The 22,194-nt window shown below is 40.1% G+C and overlaps 1 protein-coding gene across 3 annotated transcripts in view; it reads right to left on the bottom strand.

Annotated features, from left to right (window-relative positions):
* Window positions 1-1,586: 1,586 nt before the first annotated feature.
* pds5 (cohesin associated factor B pds5) overlaps window positions 1,587-22,194 on the bottom strand; it is a 221,918-nt gene continuing 201,310 nt past the window's right edge. For all 3 annotated transcript variants that reach the window (XM_071665508.1, XM_071665507.1, XM_071665509.1), the window contains 2 exons: window positions 7,959-8,185; window positions 1,587-3,151 (listed from right to left, as the gene is read on the bottom strand). In XM_071665508.1, the coding sequence (XP_071521609.1) occupies window positions 3,118-3,151; window positions 7,959-8,185 (261 nt within the window). In that variant the 3' untranslated portion in view covers window positions 1,587-3,117. The remainder of the gene's footprint in view (window positions 3,152-7,958; window positions 8,186-22,194) is intronic.

Genomic DNA, 22,194 nt, shown 5'->3' with positions numbered 1-22,194 from the left:
AAAATTACGAGAGAAAAATCTATTTCAATTTTGCTTTCTCATTACCATGCACTGACATGTAAGGGAACCAGTAACCTGTATAGCAATATCAGTGTATTTTGAGGTTTGGTGTTTATTGAATCAATAGCCTATCTGTGAAACTGCACCTTAAGTCCACTTACCTCAAGCTTTAAGTGCATGTATGTATCTATTCTTTGCTTTCATACCTGTTTGCCATTTCTCACATTAACAAGGTAAAATCTTTGAGGATGAATAATCAATTAGCTCCTTTTCTTGCTCCCACCTTAAGAATATAGTAATACTAGAGGGGAGGACTTCCAGCACCATGCTCCTCCCCATCTTAGCCACCTCATATGACGTACAGATGTCGGTAGTATCCCAAGGATATAAATATCTATACTATGAAATCAATCTTGAATTCCCTCTGCATTTGAGTATTTGCATGGTCAACTGGCAATGAATACCAAATCATTTACATATTTGCATATATGAATTTTCAATGGTATTAGCTTAAGCTACAGCCCATTAATGTCAAACTAATAGGCATGAAAATGCAGATAAGCTTAGATTTATTATATACAATTCAATATGCCATTCTCCATATTCAGGGAAGGCTACCACTAAGTTATATATGATTTCTGAGTTTCGAATTAATTTCAGAATAAAGTAATACCTATATCATATGCTACATACCATTGCATCTTATGAGGGGCAGGTTCAAGTGCAAGTGAAAACCATTTTTTCATTATTACCAACACACCAACATTAATCCTGCATTGCCAAAGATACTGTTCATTTCCATAAATGTTCTCAGCTTACAAAAGAATGGTGAAATTTTCAATGGATCAAACCACCCAAAGAAACAGGAAGGTTTTGTCATTACTCTCATAATACAGCAGAAAATCAAGGAAGTAAATCAAATTCTATTTTCATATGAATCTTCCTCCAATCAGGACTTGGTGAAACAACATACATGTTCTCTGGACCACATATCCAACATACATGATCACAGGTCCACATATGCCATGAAAAACATATTTTCCAATGGATATAAAATACATATCTACACTGTGTAGAGCAGTAAGGCACAAAATCATGGCAAGAGCAAAGTTTATGTATCATAGTGTCAGTGAAGGATACTGCAATGACTAGGGAAGCAATCACCTGAACCTTGTCCATGCAAGGTATATCAATTTAGTTATTACCAAAACCTAGACTATTCAGGATATCTGAATTCAGTGACTCTATTGTACCACCGATTCTAACCTGTACAAAATTAAAATACGCAAAAGTAAAACAAAGTCTGCATTCAGTCTGATGTACATGTTTAAGATCAAGCTAGTCAGGTAAGAGAGGAGTGTAACATATTTTAAAATTATTTCTAAGAACCAAATTACCCTTCTCAAATCTTAAACATCATGAATAAAAATTATATATATATATATATATATATATATATATATATATATATATATATATATATATATATATATATATATATATATATATATATATATATATATATATATATATATATATATATATATATATATATATATATATATATATATATATATATATATATATATATATATATATATATATATATATATATATATATATATATATATATATATATATATATCAACTATTACAAAAACTACTGTTATTACTCAAAAAATGCAATTTTTCACAGGAAACAAAACTCACTGCAAAGAGAGGCATGTCACCTCAGCAGAACTCATTCTTTTTGCTGACAGATGCCACCCTTGACTATCCTGCACATTTTGAATAAAACACTCTCTCTTTCCCTTTCGCATACAAATACTTGCACTCAACATATCCAACACACATTTGATCTAACTATTTCACTCTCTATTGCCATCATTCACCTTGCTCCATTCACTTTTACTCTAAAGCTGGGGCACTTTTGAAAGAAAATTCTGACTTTCTATTAGGTTTGTACTAAAGAGATCATGACCATTTTCATTATAATACAAAATAAAAATAGGTAAATAAGGAAATACTTGCCATTCTCCTTTCATTCTTACAACTTTCAAGTAATATCCCAAATTCTGAAGATGGCTTGAAAATAAATTGTGTACCCTAATTGTGTTTCACCATTAATTATGAAGGGAAAATCATTAATAATTTCTAAGCTTAAGGAAAATAAGAAATTATTTCTTGACCACCATCAAGTTATAAAGGAAGAGAAGAAAGACAACCACATATTTTGTGTACGAGTAGCTACCTTACAGGATAGCATTAACATATGCACTTTAAAAACTGGTATGTGACTGCATGTTTCTTTACATATGCCATATATGTGAATCCCAATATTGAAATTATCCTTCAGTTGTCTCTGCCACAGTAAATACATACATTCTTAGGCAAGATATCTATTATTACTGCAATACCTGAGAAGAAAAGTTTACAAATGACTTTCCTACTTCTGCAGAATTACTTTTCATAACATTTAAAAAGCATGGCATGGAACTGAAGCTTGGAATCAACGATCTGTGTCTTTCAGAAAATAAATAATACTAGTAACTAGACAGACATAAAGGAGCTCTCCACTCTCTTTGAACAACACCGCTGTATGTTTCATGGACTTCTGTATCCCAATCATTTAATGTAAAGGGTACATAAAGGCAAAGAATATCTAACCAGACTCCAGATTTATGGAGGGTAATTAGTCTAAATGCCATCTTACTTTATAGTGATAGTGAAGTTCATTATAATGAGACTTTGGGTCATTCTTGTCTTTCATATCTGAAGAAAAAATATAAATAAGTAAAATACATTTCATATATCTCATTTTGCTGGCCAACTCTGAATAAATCCTTATATGTACAATATCTTCATCGATTTCGACGACTGTCATTCCTTTTCAAGTAAGGAATTTGTTCCCAGTCCCACACCAGTATGTCCTCACTCAGGCCTGGCATGGATATATACCTAAACTTTGGTATGGACACTACTTATGCCTGAAAGCCATGACCAAGGCTTACAGTGTACACATGATGCTGTCTCTGTCCTATTTGGGTATTCTAAGCACAACTACAACCCTTGGAATTCTGACAAAGTTTTGTTTTAGCTTTCAGCCGGACTGATTACTCACGTCTTGCCATTAGTCTCTTTCTGTAGATAACTGTTGAGAGAAAAAGTAACAAATCATAAAATGAAATACATATATGCATTTGTAAACATATTATTATTTATTCATTTTTATACTCTGTCGCTGTCTCCCGCGTTAGCGAGGAAGCGCAAGGAAACAGAAGAAAGAATGGCCCAACCCACCCACATACTCATGTATATACATAACACATCCACACACATGCACATATACATGCCTATACATTTCAACGTATACATATATATACATCCACAGACATAAACATAAATACACATGTACATAGTTCATACTTGCTGCCTTTCTTCATTACTGTCGCCACCCAACCAGACATAAAATGACAACCCCCTCCCCCCCACATGAGTGCGAGGTAGCGCTAGGAAAAGACAACAAAGGCTACATTCGTTTACACTCAGTCTCTAGCTGTCATGTAATAATGCACCAAAACCACAGCTCCCTTTCCACATCCAGGCCCCACAAATCTTTCCATGGTTTCCATGGTTTACCCCTGACGCTCCACAAGCCCTGGTTCAATCCACTGACAGCACGTCAACCCCAGTATACCACATCGTTCTAATTCACTCTATTCCTTGCACGCCTTTCACTCTCCTGCATGTTCAGGCCCCATTCACTCAAAATCTATTTCACTCCACCCTTCCACCTCAAATTTGGTCTCCCACTTCTCGTTCCCTCCACCTCTTTGTCAATCTATCCTCACTCATTCTCTCCATGTGACCAAAACATTTCAAAACACCCTCTTCTGCTCTCTCAACCACACACTTTTTATTATCACACATCTCTCTTACCCTTTCATTACTTACTCAATCAAACCACCTCACACCACATATTGTCTTCAAACATCTCATTTCCAACACATCCACCCTCCTCCGCACAACTCTATCCATAGCCCACGCCTCGCAACCATATAACATTGTTGGAACCACTATTCCTTCAAACATACCCATTTTTGCTTTCCAAGATAATGTTCTTGCCATCAACACATTTTTCAATGCTCCCAGAACTTTCACCCCTCCCTCACCCTGTGACACTTCCGCTTCCATGGTTCCATCCGGTGCCAAATCCACTCCCAGATATCTAAAACACTTACCTTCCTCCAGTTTTTCTTCATCCAAACTTACCTCCTAACTGACTTGTCCCTCAACCTGTACCTAATAACCTTGCTCTTATTCACATTTACTCTCAGCTTTCTTCTTTCACACACTTTACCAAACTCAGTCACCAGCTTCTGCAGTTTCTCACACGAATCAGCCACCAGCGCTGTATCATCAGCGAACAACAACTGACTCACTTCCCAAGCACTCTCATCCACAACAGACTGCATACTTGCCCCTCTTTCCAAAACTCTTGCATTCACCTCCCTAACAACCCCATCCATAAACAAATTAAACAACCATGGGAACACCACACACCCCTGCTCCAATCCAAAATTCACTGAGAACCAATCACTTTCCTCTCTTCCTACACGTACACATGCCTCACATCCTCGATAAAAACTTTTCACTGCTTCTAACAACTTGCCTCCCACACCATATATTCTTAATACCTTCCAGAGACCATCTCTATCAATTCTATCATATGCCTTCTCCAGATCCATAAATGCTATATACAAATCCATTTGCTTTTCTAAGTATTTCTAACATACATTCTTCAAAGGAAACACCTGATCCACACATCCTCTACCACTTCTGAAACCACACTGCTCTTCCCCAATCTGATGCTCTGTACATGCCTTCACCCTCTCAATCAATACCCTCCCATATAATTTACCAGGAATACTCAACAAACTTATACCTCTTTAATTTGAGCACTTACTTTTATCCCCTTTGCCTTTGTACAATGGCACTATACAAGCATTCCACCAATCCTCAGGCACCTCACCATGAGTCATACATACATTAAATAATCTTACCAACCAGTCAACAAAACAGTCACCCCCTTTTTTCATAAATTCCACTGCAATACCATCCAAACCCGCTGCCTTGCCAGCTTTCATCTTCTGCAAGGCTTTTACTACCTCTTCTCTGTTTACCAAATCATTCTCCCTAACCCTCTCAACTTTGCACACCACCTCGACCAAAACACCCTATATCTGCCACTCGATCATCAAACACATACAACATTCCTTCAAAATACTCACTCCATCTCCTTCTCACGTCACCACTACTTGTTTTCACCTCCCCATTAGCCTCCTTCACCCATGTTCCCATTTGTTCTCTTGTCTTATGCACTTTATTTACCTCCTTTCAAAACCTCTTTTCATTCTCCCTGAAATTTAATGATACTTTCTCACCCCAATTCTCATTTGCCCTCTTTTCCACTTCTTGCACCTTTCTCTTGACCTCCTGCCTCTCTCTTTTATACATCTCACACTCATTTGCATTATTTCCCTGCAAAAATTGTCCAAATGCCTCTCTCTTCTCTTTCACTAATAATCTTACTTCTTCATCCCACCACTCACTACCCTTTCTAATCTGCCCACCCCCCATGCTTCTCATGCCACAAGCATCTTTTGCGCAAGCCATCACTGCTTCCCTAAATACATCCCATTCCTCCCCACTCCCCTTACGTCCTTTGCTCTCACCTTTTTCCATTATGCACTCAGTCTCTCCTGGTACTTCCTCACGCAAGTCTCCTTCCCAAGCTCATCTACTCTCACCACTCTCTTCACCCCAACATTCTCTCTTCTTTTCTGAAAACCTCTACAAATCTTCACCTTAGTCTCCACAAGACATCTCTCCAGTGGCACCTCTGAGCATATTAACATCCACAAGTCTTTCTTTCACGCGCCTATCAATTAACACATAATCCAATAACGCTCTCTGGCCATCTCTCCTAATTACATACATATACTTATGTATATCTCTTCTTAAACCAGGTATTCCCAATCACCAGTCCTTTTTCAGCACACAAATCTACAAGCTCTTCACCATTTCCATTTACAACACTGGACATCCTATGTACACCAATTATTCCCTCAACTGCCGCATTATTCATCTTTGCATTCAAATCACCCATCACTATAACCCAGTCTCGTGCATCAAAACGGCTAACACACTCACTCAGCTGCTCCCAAAACACTTGCCTCTCATGCTCTTTCTTCTCATGCCCAGGTGTATAGGCACCAATAATCACCCATCTCTCTCCATCCACTTTCAGTTTTACCCATATCAATCTTGAGTTTACTTTCTTAAACTCTATCACATACTCCCACAACTCCTGTTTCAGGAGTAAACATGTACATACAAATTCTGAAATCAACATGCATGAAAATGTGCTTAAAAAAAAATAAATAAATCTCATAATAACATAGTGTTAAAACAAAAGAATTCTTCACTTACTTTAACATGAACAGCATCATAAATACTGGTCACGGTGGGTACTATGTAAAAATGGATGAAAGAATGAGAAAGGTTGTGATGAATGTGTGAAATGTGGGAGAATTCTCTGGAGACACTGATCATTTTGAAGTTCTTGTGGAGGTGGACACATGGCATATGGGAAAATGGAGAGGTAAAAGTAATAACAAGCGAGAAAATGAATCAGAAAGAACTGAAGGAGGAGAATGAAAGAAGGGTGAAAGTAAGTTTAGACGAAAGTGCAGTAAATGTAGGAATGCAGTGATGTATGAATGAGGTGTTAAAATGTTTAGAGAAGTAAATGTAGGAATGGAGTCATGCATAAATGAGGTATTAAAATGTTTAGAGAAAGACTTTTAAAGGTCATAGAATTAGTAGTTGGATACAACATTATGAGATGTACGAGTAAAAGAGGAAATTCATGGTGGATGGATGAGATCAGAGAAAACTGTGGAAAAGTGGAAAAGAAGAAAAAGGCATACAGTGGATTGCTTGAAAGGAATGTACCAGAAGTTCAGCATAGGAGGAGGGAACAACATAATATGTTGAAGCAGACTGTTATGTCAAAGGAAAGCAGAGAAAGAGTAAAAGATTTTGAAAGTCAAGTCAAAAGTTTAGGGAAAATGAGAAACTGTACTGATAGGAGGTGAAAAAGGAAGGAAATGGATGTAAGAGTGGAAATACTAATGTAAGAAGTAAGGAAGGGGAGTTGCTGAATCAAAACGGGATGAAAGAGGAAGATGAAAAGAGTATTTTGAGACAGCAGTTGTTACTCTCATGGTTAAGAAGGATGAATGGAAAAGATTACAAGTGCAGGGACCAACAGCATGAAGGGAGGAAAAAAGGGTGATAATGAGGCTGAAGGTAAGAAAGACACCTGGAGTGGATGGGATTACAGCTGCAATGCTGAGGTATGGAGAAGAAAGTGTCACAGAGTGGATGCATTTGATATGTAATTCAGCATGGTAGCAAAATGTTGGGCTTGAGGATTGGGTGAGAGCCATTATTGTTCTTTATTTAAATGAAGTGCTACCAATGTATGTAGCAGCTATAGGGGAATACATCAGTTAAGTATGCAAGGAAAAAAGTATTCATGAAAGTTGATTAACAGAGTGATAGAAGTGACCAAATATAGAAGGTGTGAAGCAAGGGGTTTTAGGAAAGGCAGGGACCCTGCTGAACTTAATACCCTTGGTTTTATTCACATCTACTCTCAACTTTCTCGTTTCACACACTTTACCAAACTCAGTCACTCTCAACTTACATTAAGCTGACCTGTCTTACACCCAAAGGAGGGTTAGGTATGAAATACCTTCCAAACACCATGGCAACCAATGATTTTCACATTCTCAAGTGTTTAAGAACCAACATACACTGTAAACTTAAAATGTGAGTTGACAAAGAATTTCAGTGTGACTGCAACAATCAACCATTCCTGTACTTCTTACCTAGATATCCGATTAGAAGCAGCATCAATAGCACCTCCAATGCGCCCTTTCTTGCTTACTGGTCCCATGGTGGATGCAGCTGGTACAGTAGGTGTAGGTAATACACTACTTAATGTAGTGCTGTCCTCATCATGGTCTAATTCAGCACTTAAATTAAAGCCACTGCGGCTTCGTTTCCGGCTATTAGTTAAACTACTCGAATCCTCATCCATCATTGTGTCTTCATTCTGAAATGATTATCAAAGCCAATTATTTTACAAGATCTGAAAAAATGAGGGTTTCAGTATTGTAATAATAAAAAATGCCATCGAAGGAAGGACAAAAACATATTTATTCATCTATTCAATTATTCAAAATTACCTAAAGAACAAAGTCCTGATGTTACACAGGAACTTTGTAAAGGCTCCAGCAGCCCAAGGCAGCACTACTTCCAGAAGCAAGGAAATGCCGACTCCTTTGGAGTGAGAAGTTCTATGACGAGACTATACTTCTATAGATACAGCCTCACCAAAGGTGATTTTTCACTCACAAAGTAAACCTTGACTAGATGAAGTCTGGTAATACCTATATTTACTTTTCTTTCTTGCATTCTTGTTCACTATTTCCCACATTAGCAAGATAGCACCAGGTACAGACAAAGAAATGGCCTCATTCACTCATATCCATTCTCTATCAGTTATGCATAATGCACTGAAACCACAGGTCCCTGGTTAATACTTGGCAAAGTCTTCAAGTGCCTTCTAACCCAAATGGTTGGGTTGGGTCACTGGTTGACCAAGCTGTTGGAAGCTGCAACCAGCAGGCCCACACAGCCCCCTGTTCACATCCCGGCAACAGCTCTCTATATGCCCTGGTTAAGCTTACTGACAGCGTGTCGACCCCTGTAAGCCATACTGTTCCAATTCATTCTATCACTTGCATGTTTCTCACCACCCTGTATGTTCAGGCCATGAGCCTTCAAGGTATCTTTCACCCAACCTTTCCACCTCCTCCATGGTTTCTATCTTTTCCTTGATCCTTCTACTTCTGATAAGTATACCCTCCTAGTCATCCTTTCCTCACTAATCCTTTCCATATGAACCATTGCAGCACCTTCTTCAGCTCTCTCATACACACTCCACTTACTACCACATTTCTCATAACCTATCACGGCTTATTCAATCAACCCTTCTCACATCACATAATGTTATCAAACATTTAATTTCCAACACATTCACCCTATCTTTTACATTTTTGTTTATGAACCATGCCTTGCATTCATACATCAATGGGACTTCTATACCATCCAACATACCCATTTCTGCCGTTGAAGACAGTGACCTCTTTCCACACAATCCTCAATGCGCCCAAGACTTCTGTCCCCCAGTTCATCTTGTGGCATACTTCATCTCCCATTGGGTCAATTTGCTGCTATATCCACTCCCACATATCTAAATCAAACCACTTGCTCTAGATTCTTTTCAATTAAACTCACACTTCAAAAAAACCAAAATCTTTTCACTGCTAAATTGCTTTTATATTCATTATCTTGTGGAGGCTAAGGTGAAGATTTGTATGGGTTTTCAGAAAAGAAGAGTGAATGTTGGGGTGAAGAGGGTGGTGAGAGTAAGTGAGCTTGAGAAGGAGACCTGTGTGAGGAAGTACCAGGAGAGACTGAGTACAGAATGGAAAAAGGTGAGAACAATGGAAGTAAGGGGAGTGGGGGAGGAATGGGATGTATTTAGGGAATCAGTGATGGATTGCGCAAAAGATGCTTGTGGCATGAGACGAGTGGGAGGTGGGTTGATTAGAAAGGGTAGTGAGTGGTGGGATGAAGAAGTAAGAGTATTAGTGAAAGAGAAGAGAGAGGCATTTGGACGATTTATGCAGGGAAAAAATGCAATTGAGTGGGAGATGTATAAAAGAAAGAGACAGGAGGTCAAGAGAAAGGTGCAAGAGGTGAAAAAAGGGCAAATGAGAGTTGGGGTGAGAGAGTATCATTAAATTTTAGGGAGAATAAAAAGATGTTCTGGAAGGAGGTAAATAAGGTGCGTAAGACAAGGGAGCAAATGGGAACTTCAGTGAAGGGCGCAAATGGGGAGGTGATAACAAGTAGTGGTGATGTGAGAAGGAGATGGAGTGAGTATTTTGAAGGTTTGTTGAATGTGTTTGATGATAGAGTGGCAGATATAGGGTGTTTTGGTCGAGGTGGTGTGCAAAGTGAGAGGGTTAGGGAAAATGATTTGGTAAACAGAGAAGAGGTAGTGAAAGCTTTGCAGAAGATGAAAGCTGGCAAGGCAGCAGGTTTGGATGGTATTGCAGTGGAATTTATTAAAAAAGGGGGTGACTGTATTGTTGACTGGTTGGTAAGGTTATTTAATGTATGTATGACTCATGGTGAGGTGCCTGAGGATTGGCGGAATGCGTGCATAGTGCCATTGTACAAAGGCAAAGGGGATAAGAGTGAGTGCTCAAATTACAGAGGTATAAGTTTGTTGAGTATTCCTGGTAAATTATATGGGAGGGTATTGATTGAGAGGGTGAAGGCATGTACAGAGCATCAGATTGGGGAAGAGCAGTGTGGTTTCAGAAGTGGTAGAGGATGTGTGGATCAGGTGTTTGCTTTGAAGAATGTATGTGAGAAATACTTAGAAAAGCAAATGGATTTGTATGTAGCATTTATGGATCTGGAGAAGGCATATGATAGAGTTGATAGAGATGCTCTGTGGAAGGTATTAAGAATATATGGTGTGGGAGGAAAGTTGTTAGAAGCAGTGAAAAGTTTTTATCGAGGATGTAAGGCATGTGTACGTTTAGGAAGAGAGGAAAGTGATTGGTTCTCAGTGAATGTAGGTTTGCGGCAAGGGTGTGTGATGTCTCCATGGTTGTTTAATTTGTTTATGGATGGGGTTGTTAGGGAGGTAAATGCAAGAGTTTTGGAAAGAGGGGCAAGTATGAAGTCTGTTGGGGATGAGAGAGCTTGGGAAGTGAGTCACTTGTTGTTCGCTGATGATACAGCGCTGGTGGCTGATTCATGTGAGAAACTGCAGAAGCTGGTGACTGAGTTTGGTAAAGTGTGTGGAAGAAGAAAGTTAAGAGTAAATGTGAATAAGAGCAAGGTTATTAGGTACAGTAGGGTTGAGGGTCAAGTCAATTGGGAGGTGAGTTTGAATGGAGAAAAACTGGAGGAAGTGAAGTGTTTTAGATATCTGGGAGTGGATCTGGCAGCGGATGGAACCATGGAAGTGGAAGTGGATCATAGGGTGGGGGAGGGGGCGAAAATTCTGGGGGCCTTGAAGAATGTGTGGAAGTCGAGAACATTATCTCGGAAAGCAAAAATGGGTATGTTTGAAGGAATAGTAGTTCCAACAATGTTGTATGGTTGCGAGGCGTGGGCTATGGATAGAGTTGTGCGCAGGAGGATGGATGTGCTGGAAATGAGATGTTTGAGGACAATGTGTGGTGTGAGGTGGTTTGATCGAGTGAGTAACGTAAGGGTAAGAGAGATGTGTGGAAATAAAAAGAGCGTGGTTGAGAGAGCAGAAGAGGGTGTTTTGAAGTGGTTTGGGCACATGGAGAGGATGAGTGAGGAAAGATTGACAAAGAGGATATATGTGTCGGAGGTGGAGGGAACAAGGAGAAGAGGGAGACCAAACTGGAGGTGGAAAGATGGAGTGAAAAAGATTTTGTGTGATCGGGGCCTGAACATGCAGGAGAGTGAAAGGAGGGCAAGGAATAGAGTGAATTGGAGCGATGTGGTATACCGGGGTTGACGTGCTGTCAGTGGATTGAATCAAGGCATGTGAAGCGTCTGGGGTAAACCATGGAAAGCTGTGTAGGTATGTATATTTGCGTGTGTGGACGTATGTATATACATGTGTATGGGGGTGGGTTGGGCCATTTCTTTCGTCTGTTTCCTTGCGCTACCTCGCAAACGCGGGAGACAGCGACAAAGTATAAAAAAAAAAAAAAAAAAAAAAAAAAAAAAAAAAAAATCATTTGCATTCAATTTTCTGTTTTGACACAGTCACCCATGCTCAGACATCAGTAACCCACACATCTCTATCAAACTTATTCATTTGCTTTCTCCAGATCCATAAATGCTACATACATGCCCTTCTGTTTCTCTAACCCTATTCATTTGCTTTCTCCAGATCCATAAATGCTTCTGTTTCTCTAAGTATTTCTAACACACATTCTTCAAAGCAAACACCTGATCTACACATCCTCTACCACCCCTGAAACCAAAGTTTTCCCCTAATCTGTTGCTCATTGCATATACCCACCCTTTCAGTTACCACTCAACCAGACAACTTACAAAGTACACTCCACTAATCTTCTTTCTTTTTCTTTCAAACTATTCGCCATTTCCCGCATTAGTGAGGTAGCGTTAAGAACAGAGGACTGGGCCTTTGAGGGAATACCCTCACCTGGCCCAATTCTCTGTTCCTTCTTTTGGAAAAAAAAAAAAAAAAAAAAAAAAAAATTATACGAACATTCACCTTTGTCCCCCATGCTAAAAATTATTATATAATGGCATAGTCATACTGCCAATCCTCAGACACCTCACTATGATCCACACACACACTGAAAATCCTAACTAACCAATAAACAACACAATCTATTCTTATATTCAACTGCAATACCATCCACTCAAGTCACCTTTCCACATTTTTGTTTTACAAATGGCTTTCCTCAACTCCTCTTTTCAACAGACCACTTACCATGACTTTCACTTCACTTACCTTCTGACCAAAACAACTTACATTTGCCATCCTATAATCACACACATTCAATAATCCATCAAAACATTCACTCCATCTCCTATTCACCTCATCCCTACCTCTTACCACTTTCCCATTTGCCCTTTTCATTTAAGTTCCCATGCCTTCTCTTCTTTCTCACACTATCAATCTCCATCCAAAACATTTTCTCATTCTTCCTGAAGTTTGTTGGTACTCACCTCAACTCTCATTTACCCTCTTTTTTAGGTCCTGCACCTTACTCTCGACCTTGTCTTTTTTTTTTTTTTTTTTTGCACACCTACCACTAACTCAAACCACTTCATTACGTCTTATGTACAGCTTTCCCATCTCTTCTCTTTTTACCACGACTCTCTCTTCATATACCTCCCGGACACAGACTTCCTCCACCTGCCAACCTATCATCAAACACATTCAAATGTCCTTCAAAGGATTCACTCCATCTCCTATTCACCTCAACTAGTTACCACTTCCTCATTTGCACTCTTCACTGAAGTTCACACTTGTGTACTTGTTTTACACACACTATTAACCTATTTATCTATATGATGCCTCAACCCTTCCTTAATCAATTAAGGGAGCCAATGACTCTTCTACCTTATACTGCTCTCTCCCTTATCTCTCCTTCCATATCACCACAATTACCCAAGACAGCTCCCAGGTACTCAAATTCCCTCACTTTTTCCAGTTGTTTTCTTTCCATATCCAAAGCACAATTAAGTACACTTTCTTCTAAAATATTTTCTTATTCTACCAAAAATGTTTGTTGATACTTAATCACATCAACTCTCATCTGCCCTCTTTTTCAAATCCTGCTCCTTACTCTTCACCTCTTAGCTTTCTTTTTTCTTCCTATCATTCGCATACATCTCTCTTTTCTCTTTGAATTGCAACTTAACTTCGTTATCGAGCCATACATACATATATAACTACACACATATATTTCTATTTCTATTCATTCATTATACTTGATTGCCACTTACCCCATCAGCAAGGTAGCACCAGGAAACAGGCAAAAAAATGGCCTATCCACTCACACACACGATATGTATATATTTATCATTCATTTATCTATTATACTTTGTCACTGTCTCCTGCGTTAGTGAGGAAGCGCAAGGAAACAGATGAAAGAATAGCCCAACCCACCCACATATACATATATACACATACACGCCCACAAATGCACATATACATACCCATACATTTCAACATATACATACACAGACATATACATATATACACGTGTACATATTCATACTTGCTGTCTTCATCCATTCCTGTCACCACCCCGCCACACATGAAATAGCACCCCCCTCCCCTCGTGCACGCATGGGCCAGCACTAGGAAAAGACAACAAAGGCCACATTCATTCACACTCACTCTCTAGCTGTCATGTGTAATGCACCGAAACCACAGCTCCCTTTCCACATCCAAGCTCCACAAAACTTTCCATGGTTTGCCCAAGACGCTTCATGTGCCCTGGTTCAATCCATTGACAGCATGTCAACCCAGGTATACCACATCATTCCAATAAACCCTATTCCTTGCATGCCTTTCACTCTCCTGTATGTTCAGGCTCTGATTGCTCAAAACCTTTTTCACTCCATCCTTCCACCTCCAATTTGGTCTCCCGCTTCTCCTCCTACCCTCTACCTCTGACACATATATCCTCTGTCAATCTTTCCTCAATCATTCTCTCTATGTGACCAAACCATTTCAACACACCCTACTCTGCTCTCTCAACCACACTCTTTTTATTACCACACATCTCTCCTGCCCTTTCATTACTTACTCGATCAAACCACCTTATACCACATATCCTCCTCAAACATTTCATTTCCAACACATCCAACTTCCTCCGCACAACCCTATCTATAGCCCATGCCTCACAACCATATAACATTGTTGGAACCGCTAATCATTCAAACATACCCATTTTTGCTCTCTGAGATGATGTTCTTGCCTTCCACACATTCTTCAACACTCCCAGAACCTTCATCCCCTCCCCCATCCTGTGACTCACTTCCACTTCCATGTTCCATCTGCTGCCAAATCCACTCCCAGATAACTAAAACACTTCACTTTCTCCAGTTTTTTTCCATTCAAACTTACCTCCCAACTTGTCCATCGCATTTACTCTCAGCTTTCTTCTTTCATACACTTTACCAAACTCAGTCATTAGCTTCTGTAGTCTCTCACCCGAATCAGCCACCAGCACTTTATCATCAGCAAACAACAACTGACTCACTTTCCAAACCCTCATCCACAACAGACTACAAACTTGTCCCTCTCTCCAGAACTCATGCATTCACCTCCCTAACCACATCATCCATAAACAAATTAAACAACCATGAAGACATCACGCACCCCTGCCACAGACCTACATTCACTGAGAACCAATCACTCTCTTCTCTTATTACTCGTACACATGCTTACATCCTTGGTAAAAACTTTCCACTGCTTCTAGCAGTGGAATAAGAGCAAGGTTATTAGGTGAGAGTAAATGTGAATAAGAGCAAAGTTATTTGGTTCAGTAGGGTTGAGGGACATGTTAATTGGGATGTATGTTTGAATGGAAAAAACTGGAGGAAGCGAAGTGTTTTAGATATCAGGGATTGGACTTAGCAGCAAATGGAATTATGGAAGCAAAAGAGAGTCACAGGGTGGGGGAAGGGGTGAAGGTTCTGGGAGTGATGAAGAATGTGTGGAATGAGAGAACATTATCTTGGAGAGCAAAAATGGGTATGTTTGAATGAATAGTAGTTCCAAAAATGTTATATGGCTGTAAGGCATTTGCTATACATAGGGCAGTGCGGAAGAGGGGTGATGTGTCGGAAATGAAATGTTTGTGGACAATAGGTGGAGTGATGTGGTTTGATCGAATAAGTAATGAAAGGGTGAGAGAGATATGTGGAAATAAAAAGAGTGTGGTTGAGAGAGCAGACGAGGGTGTACTGAAATGGTTTGGAAATATGGAGAGAATGAGTGAGGAAAGACTGACAAAGAGGATATATGTGTAAGGGGTGGAGGGAACAAGGAGAAGTGGGAGACCAAATTGGAGGTGGAAGGATGGAGTGAAAAAGATTTTGAGCAACTGGGGCCTGAACATACAGGAGGGTGAGAGGTGTGCAAGGAATAGAGTGAATTGGAACAATGTGGTATACCGGGGATGACGTGTTGTCAATGGACTGAACCAGGGAATATGAAATATGAAATGTCTAGGGTAAACCATGTTAAGTTTTGTGGGCCTGGATGTGGATAGGGAGTTGTGGTTTCTGTGCATTACATATGACAGCTAGAGATTGAGTGTGAACAACTGTGATCTTTTTCGTCTGTTTTCCTGGAGCTACCTCGATAAAGCAGGTGGGAGCAATGCTGTTTCCTGTAGGGTGGGGTAGCTCCAAGAATGGATGAAGGTAAGCAAGTATGAATATGTACATGTGTATATATGTATAAGTATGCATATGTATATGTATGTCTATGCTGATATGTAAATGTGTGTATACTGATGAAGAGGGTGAGGGCATGTACAGAGCATCAGACTGGGGAAGAGCATTGTGATTACTGAAGTGGTAGAGGGTGTGTGGATCAGGAGTTTGCTTTGAAGAATGTATGTGAGAAATAATTAAAAAACAGATGGATTTGTATGTAGCATTTATGAATATGGAGAAGGCATATGATACGGCTGATAAAGATGCTTTGTGGAAGGTTTCAAGAGTATACGGTCTTGGAGGTAAGTTGCTAGAAGCAGTGAAAAGTTTTTACCAAGGTTGTAAGGCATGTGCACAAGTAGGATGAGGAGAGTGATTGGTTCCCAGTGAATGCCGCTTTGCAGGAGGGGTGTGTGATTTTCCCATGGTTGTTTAATTTGTTTATGGATGGGGTGGTTAGGGAGGTTAATACAAGGTTTTTGGAGAGGAGAGTATGCAGTCTGCTGGGGATGAGAGAGCCTGGGAAGTCAAGTCAGTTTTTGTCCACTGATGATATAGCTCTGGTGGCTGATTCGGGAGAGAAACTGCAGAGATTGGTGACTGACTTTAGTAAAGTGTGTAAAAGGAGAAAGTTGATAGTAAATGTGAATAAGAGTAAGGTTATTAGGTTCAGCAAGGGTGAGGGACAAGTTAATTGGTAGGTAAGTTTGAACGGAGAAAACTGGAGGAAATAAAGTGCTTTAGATATCTGGGAGTGGACTTAGCAGCAGATGGAACCATGGAAGCAGAAGTGAGTCACAGGATGGGGAGAGGGTGAAGGTTCTGGGAGTGATGAAGTATGAGTGGAAGGAGAGAACATTATCTTGGAGAGCAAAAATGGGTATGTTTGAGGGAATAGTAGTTCCAACAATGCTATATGGTTGTGAGGCACAGGCTACAGATAGGGTTGTACAGAGGAGGGTGGATGTGTTGGAAATTTAATGTTTGAGGACAATATGTGATGGGAGGTGGTTTGATCGAGTAAATAATGAAAGGGTAAGAGAGATGTGTGGAAATAAAAAAAGTGTGGTTGAGAGAGCAAAAGAGGGTGTGTTGAAATGGTTTGGACATATGGAGAGAATGAGTGAGGAATGATTGACAAAGAGGATATGTGTCAGTGGTGGAGGGAACAAGGAGAAGTGGGAGACCAAATTGGAGGTGGAAGGATGGAGTGAAAAAGATTTAGAGTGATTGGGGCCTGAACATACAGGATGGTGAAAGGCGTGCAAGAAACAGAGTGAACTGGAACGATGTGGTATGCCGGGGTTAATGTGCTGTCAACGGGCTGAACCAGGGTATGTGAAGCGAATGGGGTAAACCATGAAGGTTTGTGGGGCCTGAATGTGAATAGGAGAAAAACTGGAGGAAGTAAAGTGTTTTAGATATCTGGGAGTGGATCTGGCAGCGGATGGAACCATGGAAGCAGAAGTGAATCATAGGGTGGGGGAGGGGGCGAAAATCCTGGGAGCCTTTGAAGAATGTTTGGAAGTCGAGAACATTATCTCGGAAAGCAAAAATGGGTATGTTTGAAGGAATAGTGGTTCCAACAATGTTGTATGGTTGCGAGGCGTGGGCTATGGATAGAATTGTGTGCAGGACGGTGGATGTGCTGGAAATGAGATGTTTGAGGACAATATGTGGTGTGAGGAGGTTTGATCGAGTCAGTAATGTAAGGGTAAGAGAGATGTGAGGAAATAAAAAGAGAGTGGTTGAGAGAGCAGAAGAGGGTGTTTTGAAATGGTTTGGTCACATGGAGAGAATGAGTGAGGAAAGATTGACCAAGAGGATATATGTGTCAGAGGTGGAGGGAACGAGGAGAAGTGGGAGACCAAATTGGAGGTGGAAAGATGGAGTGAAAAAGATTTTGAGTGATCGGGGACTGAACATGCAGGAGGGTGAAACGCGGGCAAGGAATAGAGTGAATTAGAACGATGTGGTATACCGGGGTCGCCATGCTGTCAATAATAATAATAATAATAATAATAATAATTGGTTCTCAGTGAATGTAGGTTTGCGGCAGGGGTGTGTGATGTCTCCACGGTTGTTTAATTTGTTTATGGATGGGGTTGTTAGGGAGGTGAATGCAAGAGTTTTGGAAAGAGGGGCAAGTATGAAGTCTGTTGGGGATGAGAGAGCTTGGGAAGTGAGTCAGTTGTTGTTCGCTGATGATACAGCGCTGGTGGCTGATTCATGTGAGAAACTGCAGAAGCTGGTGACTGAGTTTGGTAAAGTGTGTGAAAGAAGAAAGTTAAGAGTAACTGTGAATAAGAGCAAGGTTATTAGGTACAGTAGGGTTGAGGGTCAAGTCAATTGGGAGGTGAGTTTGAATGGAGAAAAACTGGAGGAAGTGAAGTGTTTTAGATATCTGGGAGTGGATCTGGCAGCGGATGGAACCATGGAAGCGGAAGTGGATCATAGGGTGGGGGAGGGGGCGAAAATTCTGGGAGCCTTGAAGAATGTGTGGAAGTCGAGAACATTATCTCGGAAAGCAAAAATGGGTATGTTTGAAGGAATAGTGGTTCCAACAATGTTGTATGGTTGCGAGGCGTGGACTATGGATAGTGTTGTGCGCAGGAGGATGGATGTGCTGGAAATGAGATGTTTGAGGACAATGTGTGGTGTGAGGTGGTTTGATCGAGTAAGTAACGTAAGGGTAAGAGAGATGTGTGGAAATAAAAAGAGAGTGGTTGAGAGAGCAGAAGAGGGTGTTTTGAAATGGTTTGGTCACATGGAGAGAATGAGTGAGGAAAGATTGACCAAGAGGATATATGTGTCGGAGGTGGAGGGAACGAGGAGAAGAGGGAGACCAAATTGGAGGTGGAAAGATGGAGTGAAAAAGATTTTGTGTGATCGGGGCCTGAACATGCAGGAGGGTGAAAGGAGGGCAAAGAATAGAGTGAATTGGAGCGATGTGGTATACCGGGGTTGACGTGCTGTCAGTGGATTGAATCAAGGTATGTGTATGGGGGTGGGTTGGGCCATTTCTTTCGTCTGTTTCCCTTGCGCTACCTCGCAAACGCGGGAGACAGCGACAAAGCAAAAAAAAAAAATAAAAAAAAAATAAAAAATATAAATAAAAACACAGCTGAGAACAACTTTAAATGCTAGAATGCCCTAAACAGCCAATAGGGAATTGCTTACTTATCTTGTAAGAAAACCTGTCACATCAGTAGTGCATACATAGGCTGTAACACAATGAAAAATGTCAGGAATGCCTTAACGGTACACAGTATGTGCTGGAGACACACAACTTCTAACTTCATTTGGAAATATCATACAGGAAACTGAGGCAAATAAGGAAAAGTTTTCAAAGGCTCTACCTTAACTCTACATCATGTGTAAAAAGTTGCACAACACTGCCATTGTAAGCTCCCACAAAAACTCAGAGCTGGGAAATACTGTAGTGGAGAGTTAGAAAACTAGAAGACCCTGACACAGATATAGGAAGAGAATCCACAGTGGAAATGTATACTGAAAGCAGTGGTCAGGAAACTTCAACCAAAGACATGAGCACAGAAGGAGACAGTGACACTAATATAGTAGAGAACAGAAAGAGATAAAGATGCTGATACAGGAGTGAAAGGATAGAGAAAAAGCAGAAGCCAGGAAATGTAAAGCACAGACATGATTAGAGAAAGATACAAGGAAACTGACTCAGGTGTGGAAGGAGAGAGTAAAAGTGGAGCCCATGAAAATTCCTTGCACAGATGAGGATGCAGAAGAGGGTATTGATGCTGACTCAGGTCCGGAAGGAGTGAGGGGAGCAGAAGCTAAGAAACAGACATGGAGAGAGTGAGATATGACACAGTATGAACAACCAATCCCAAATATGGACAAACTCTGTGGATAATGTGTAAAGGGAAGTTGCATGAATGGCAAGACTGGCATATCGTACTGAGCAAAATGTAAATCTAAACACCCCGAAACAAGATCTGAACTGGCTTAAGAAAGGTAAATCCCATTATGGGGAAGGATGTAGTTTCTATTATCCAAAATTGTGCAAACAGTCACTAAAGTATAAGTACTGCTTGAACGTGTACTTTGAGAACAACCACATGATGCATGTTGTTTTTCAGTCAAGAGACACCAAGTCAAACAGAGGCAGGAAAGAACTGCCAAAGGAAGATACTATACAAACTTTCCTCTTCAGAACGGTGAGGGAACTGAAAGAACTCTAGCAAGTTCAGCGGAACAGGGCATATTAACCCCAAAAACAACGAGACAAGCCCTGTAGCATCTTTCAAATATGTCAAGACCATATGAAAAGTGAGGTGTAGAGCCCAAACTATAACTTATACAGATATGGCAGGACTAGATGATCAAATGGAGGAGTTGGATACAAATACGGCAGGATTAGATGATCATGTGGAGGAGCTGGCCCGTTTACGGTAGATATTCTTGTAACAATTGAACTCCTCATATGATCTACCAGTAGCACCTGTTGGAAATGCTGAAAACCGAAACCTGATCATTGCATTAATCTATAAACCACCAGATGCAATATCTCCAAAATTTATGGAACGAATAACAAACACAGAATAATGTCTTGACCTCTAAAAACCCAACTCTTAAAATACTTGCATTAGCAGACTTTACCCTGCCACACAAATTGGGGACAGGCAGGAAAAAATATCATAGTTGAAAATGCAGGAACTGGAAGCAGCTTGGACAAACTGCTGCCAATAGAGTTTTTCAGCCTACATAAAAAGTTCTCCCTCAGTCAACAAATAATGTAACCCACCAGAGAAAATAACACCCTGAACTTAATCATTACAAATAACATGGACATAATATGGAACATTATTATCTCAAACACACTATACTCTAATAACAACTTGATCAAAGATAAATCAAGTTAGGAGGCTAAACCACATAGTCAGAGCACATTTAACACTGAAGGTATTTTCAGTTATTTCAGTTTTAATAATAAATGGAGAAAGCAGGAAGATGTGATCAAGAGATGTCTGCAACACACAAGGAAACCTTGCTAGGCACAAAAAGCATGGGAGGAATGCATATATGACATGACCACTTTGGTATTCTAACATGCAATTGACATATAACATCAAGAAGAAAGCACAAAGGTCTAGGCTAGAACGAGTAAGACAAATACTCTACAAGTGGAGAAAAAAATTGCAGACCTACTGACGCAGCTTACCGAGCAAAGGATAGAAGCCCATCAAATGAATTATCAGACACTGACCATACACTAAAACTATCATATGAAACACAGGACAAACAAGATGAAAAAAGTCATATGTGAAATAAGAAATATCCCAAAATAATAATTCTTATAAGCAAAATGCAAATCCAAGACTACAAACTCCTTTAACCCAATGAAAACAAAAGGTATTTTTACATACAACTGCCAAACGAATGAGATTCTAAAAAGGTAATATGTAATGGTATTCAGTGAGCCCAAGCCACATTGAATACAAATTATCAATCAAAAGACTTTTTTCTCAACAGTAAACCCCAGAGTGTATACATAGCACATTTAATCACCTCAACACAAGCTTTCAAGAAGGCCACTGAGAGCATGGCTGTGCACTCAGCCCCAAGCCTAGACTCTTCAAACTCAGCCTCCATAAAGAAATACACAACAACTTTAGCACGTGCACTAAATATCCCCTGGAGAAAAAGTCTAGATTCTGGCATCATTTCCAAGAGCGTGAAACTGACTCACACTGCCCTCACTCCACAAAGGTGAAAGCGAGGCATTTCCCAAAAATACTGACATACTGCATTAACATCATACGTCATCAAAATCTTTGACAGAGTCCTAAAAGTCAAGCACACATTTTTCTTTAAACACAAACGCGATGTGTGTCAGGGTTTCATTTTTTTTTTCAACAATCTGAGAGCCCCACTGACTCTGGGAAACACTATGTTGGAGTTGCCCTCTGCCAGTAGCCTGTCAAGCGTGAGGTACAAAAGCCTAAAAAGCAGCACTTGAGTCTACCAGTTATGCTGGAAAGGAAAATGGAGGAGCAACTGAAGGTGATGGCTCTGAATATAATGGAA

Source organism: Panulirus ornatus, chromosome 10 (assembly GCF_036320965.1).
Source record: "Panulirus ornatus isolate Po-2019 chromosome 10, ASM3632096v1, whole genome shotgun sequence".
NCBI classification, from domain to species: domain Eukaryota; kingdom Metazoa; phylum Arthropoda; class Malacostraca; order Decapoda; family Palinuridae; genus Panulirus; species Panulirus ornatus.
The sequence above is the reverse complement of the archived record's forward strand: the minus strand, read 5'-3'. Positions and strand labels throughout refer to the sequence as shown.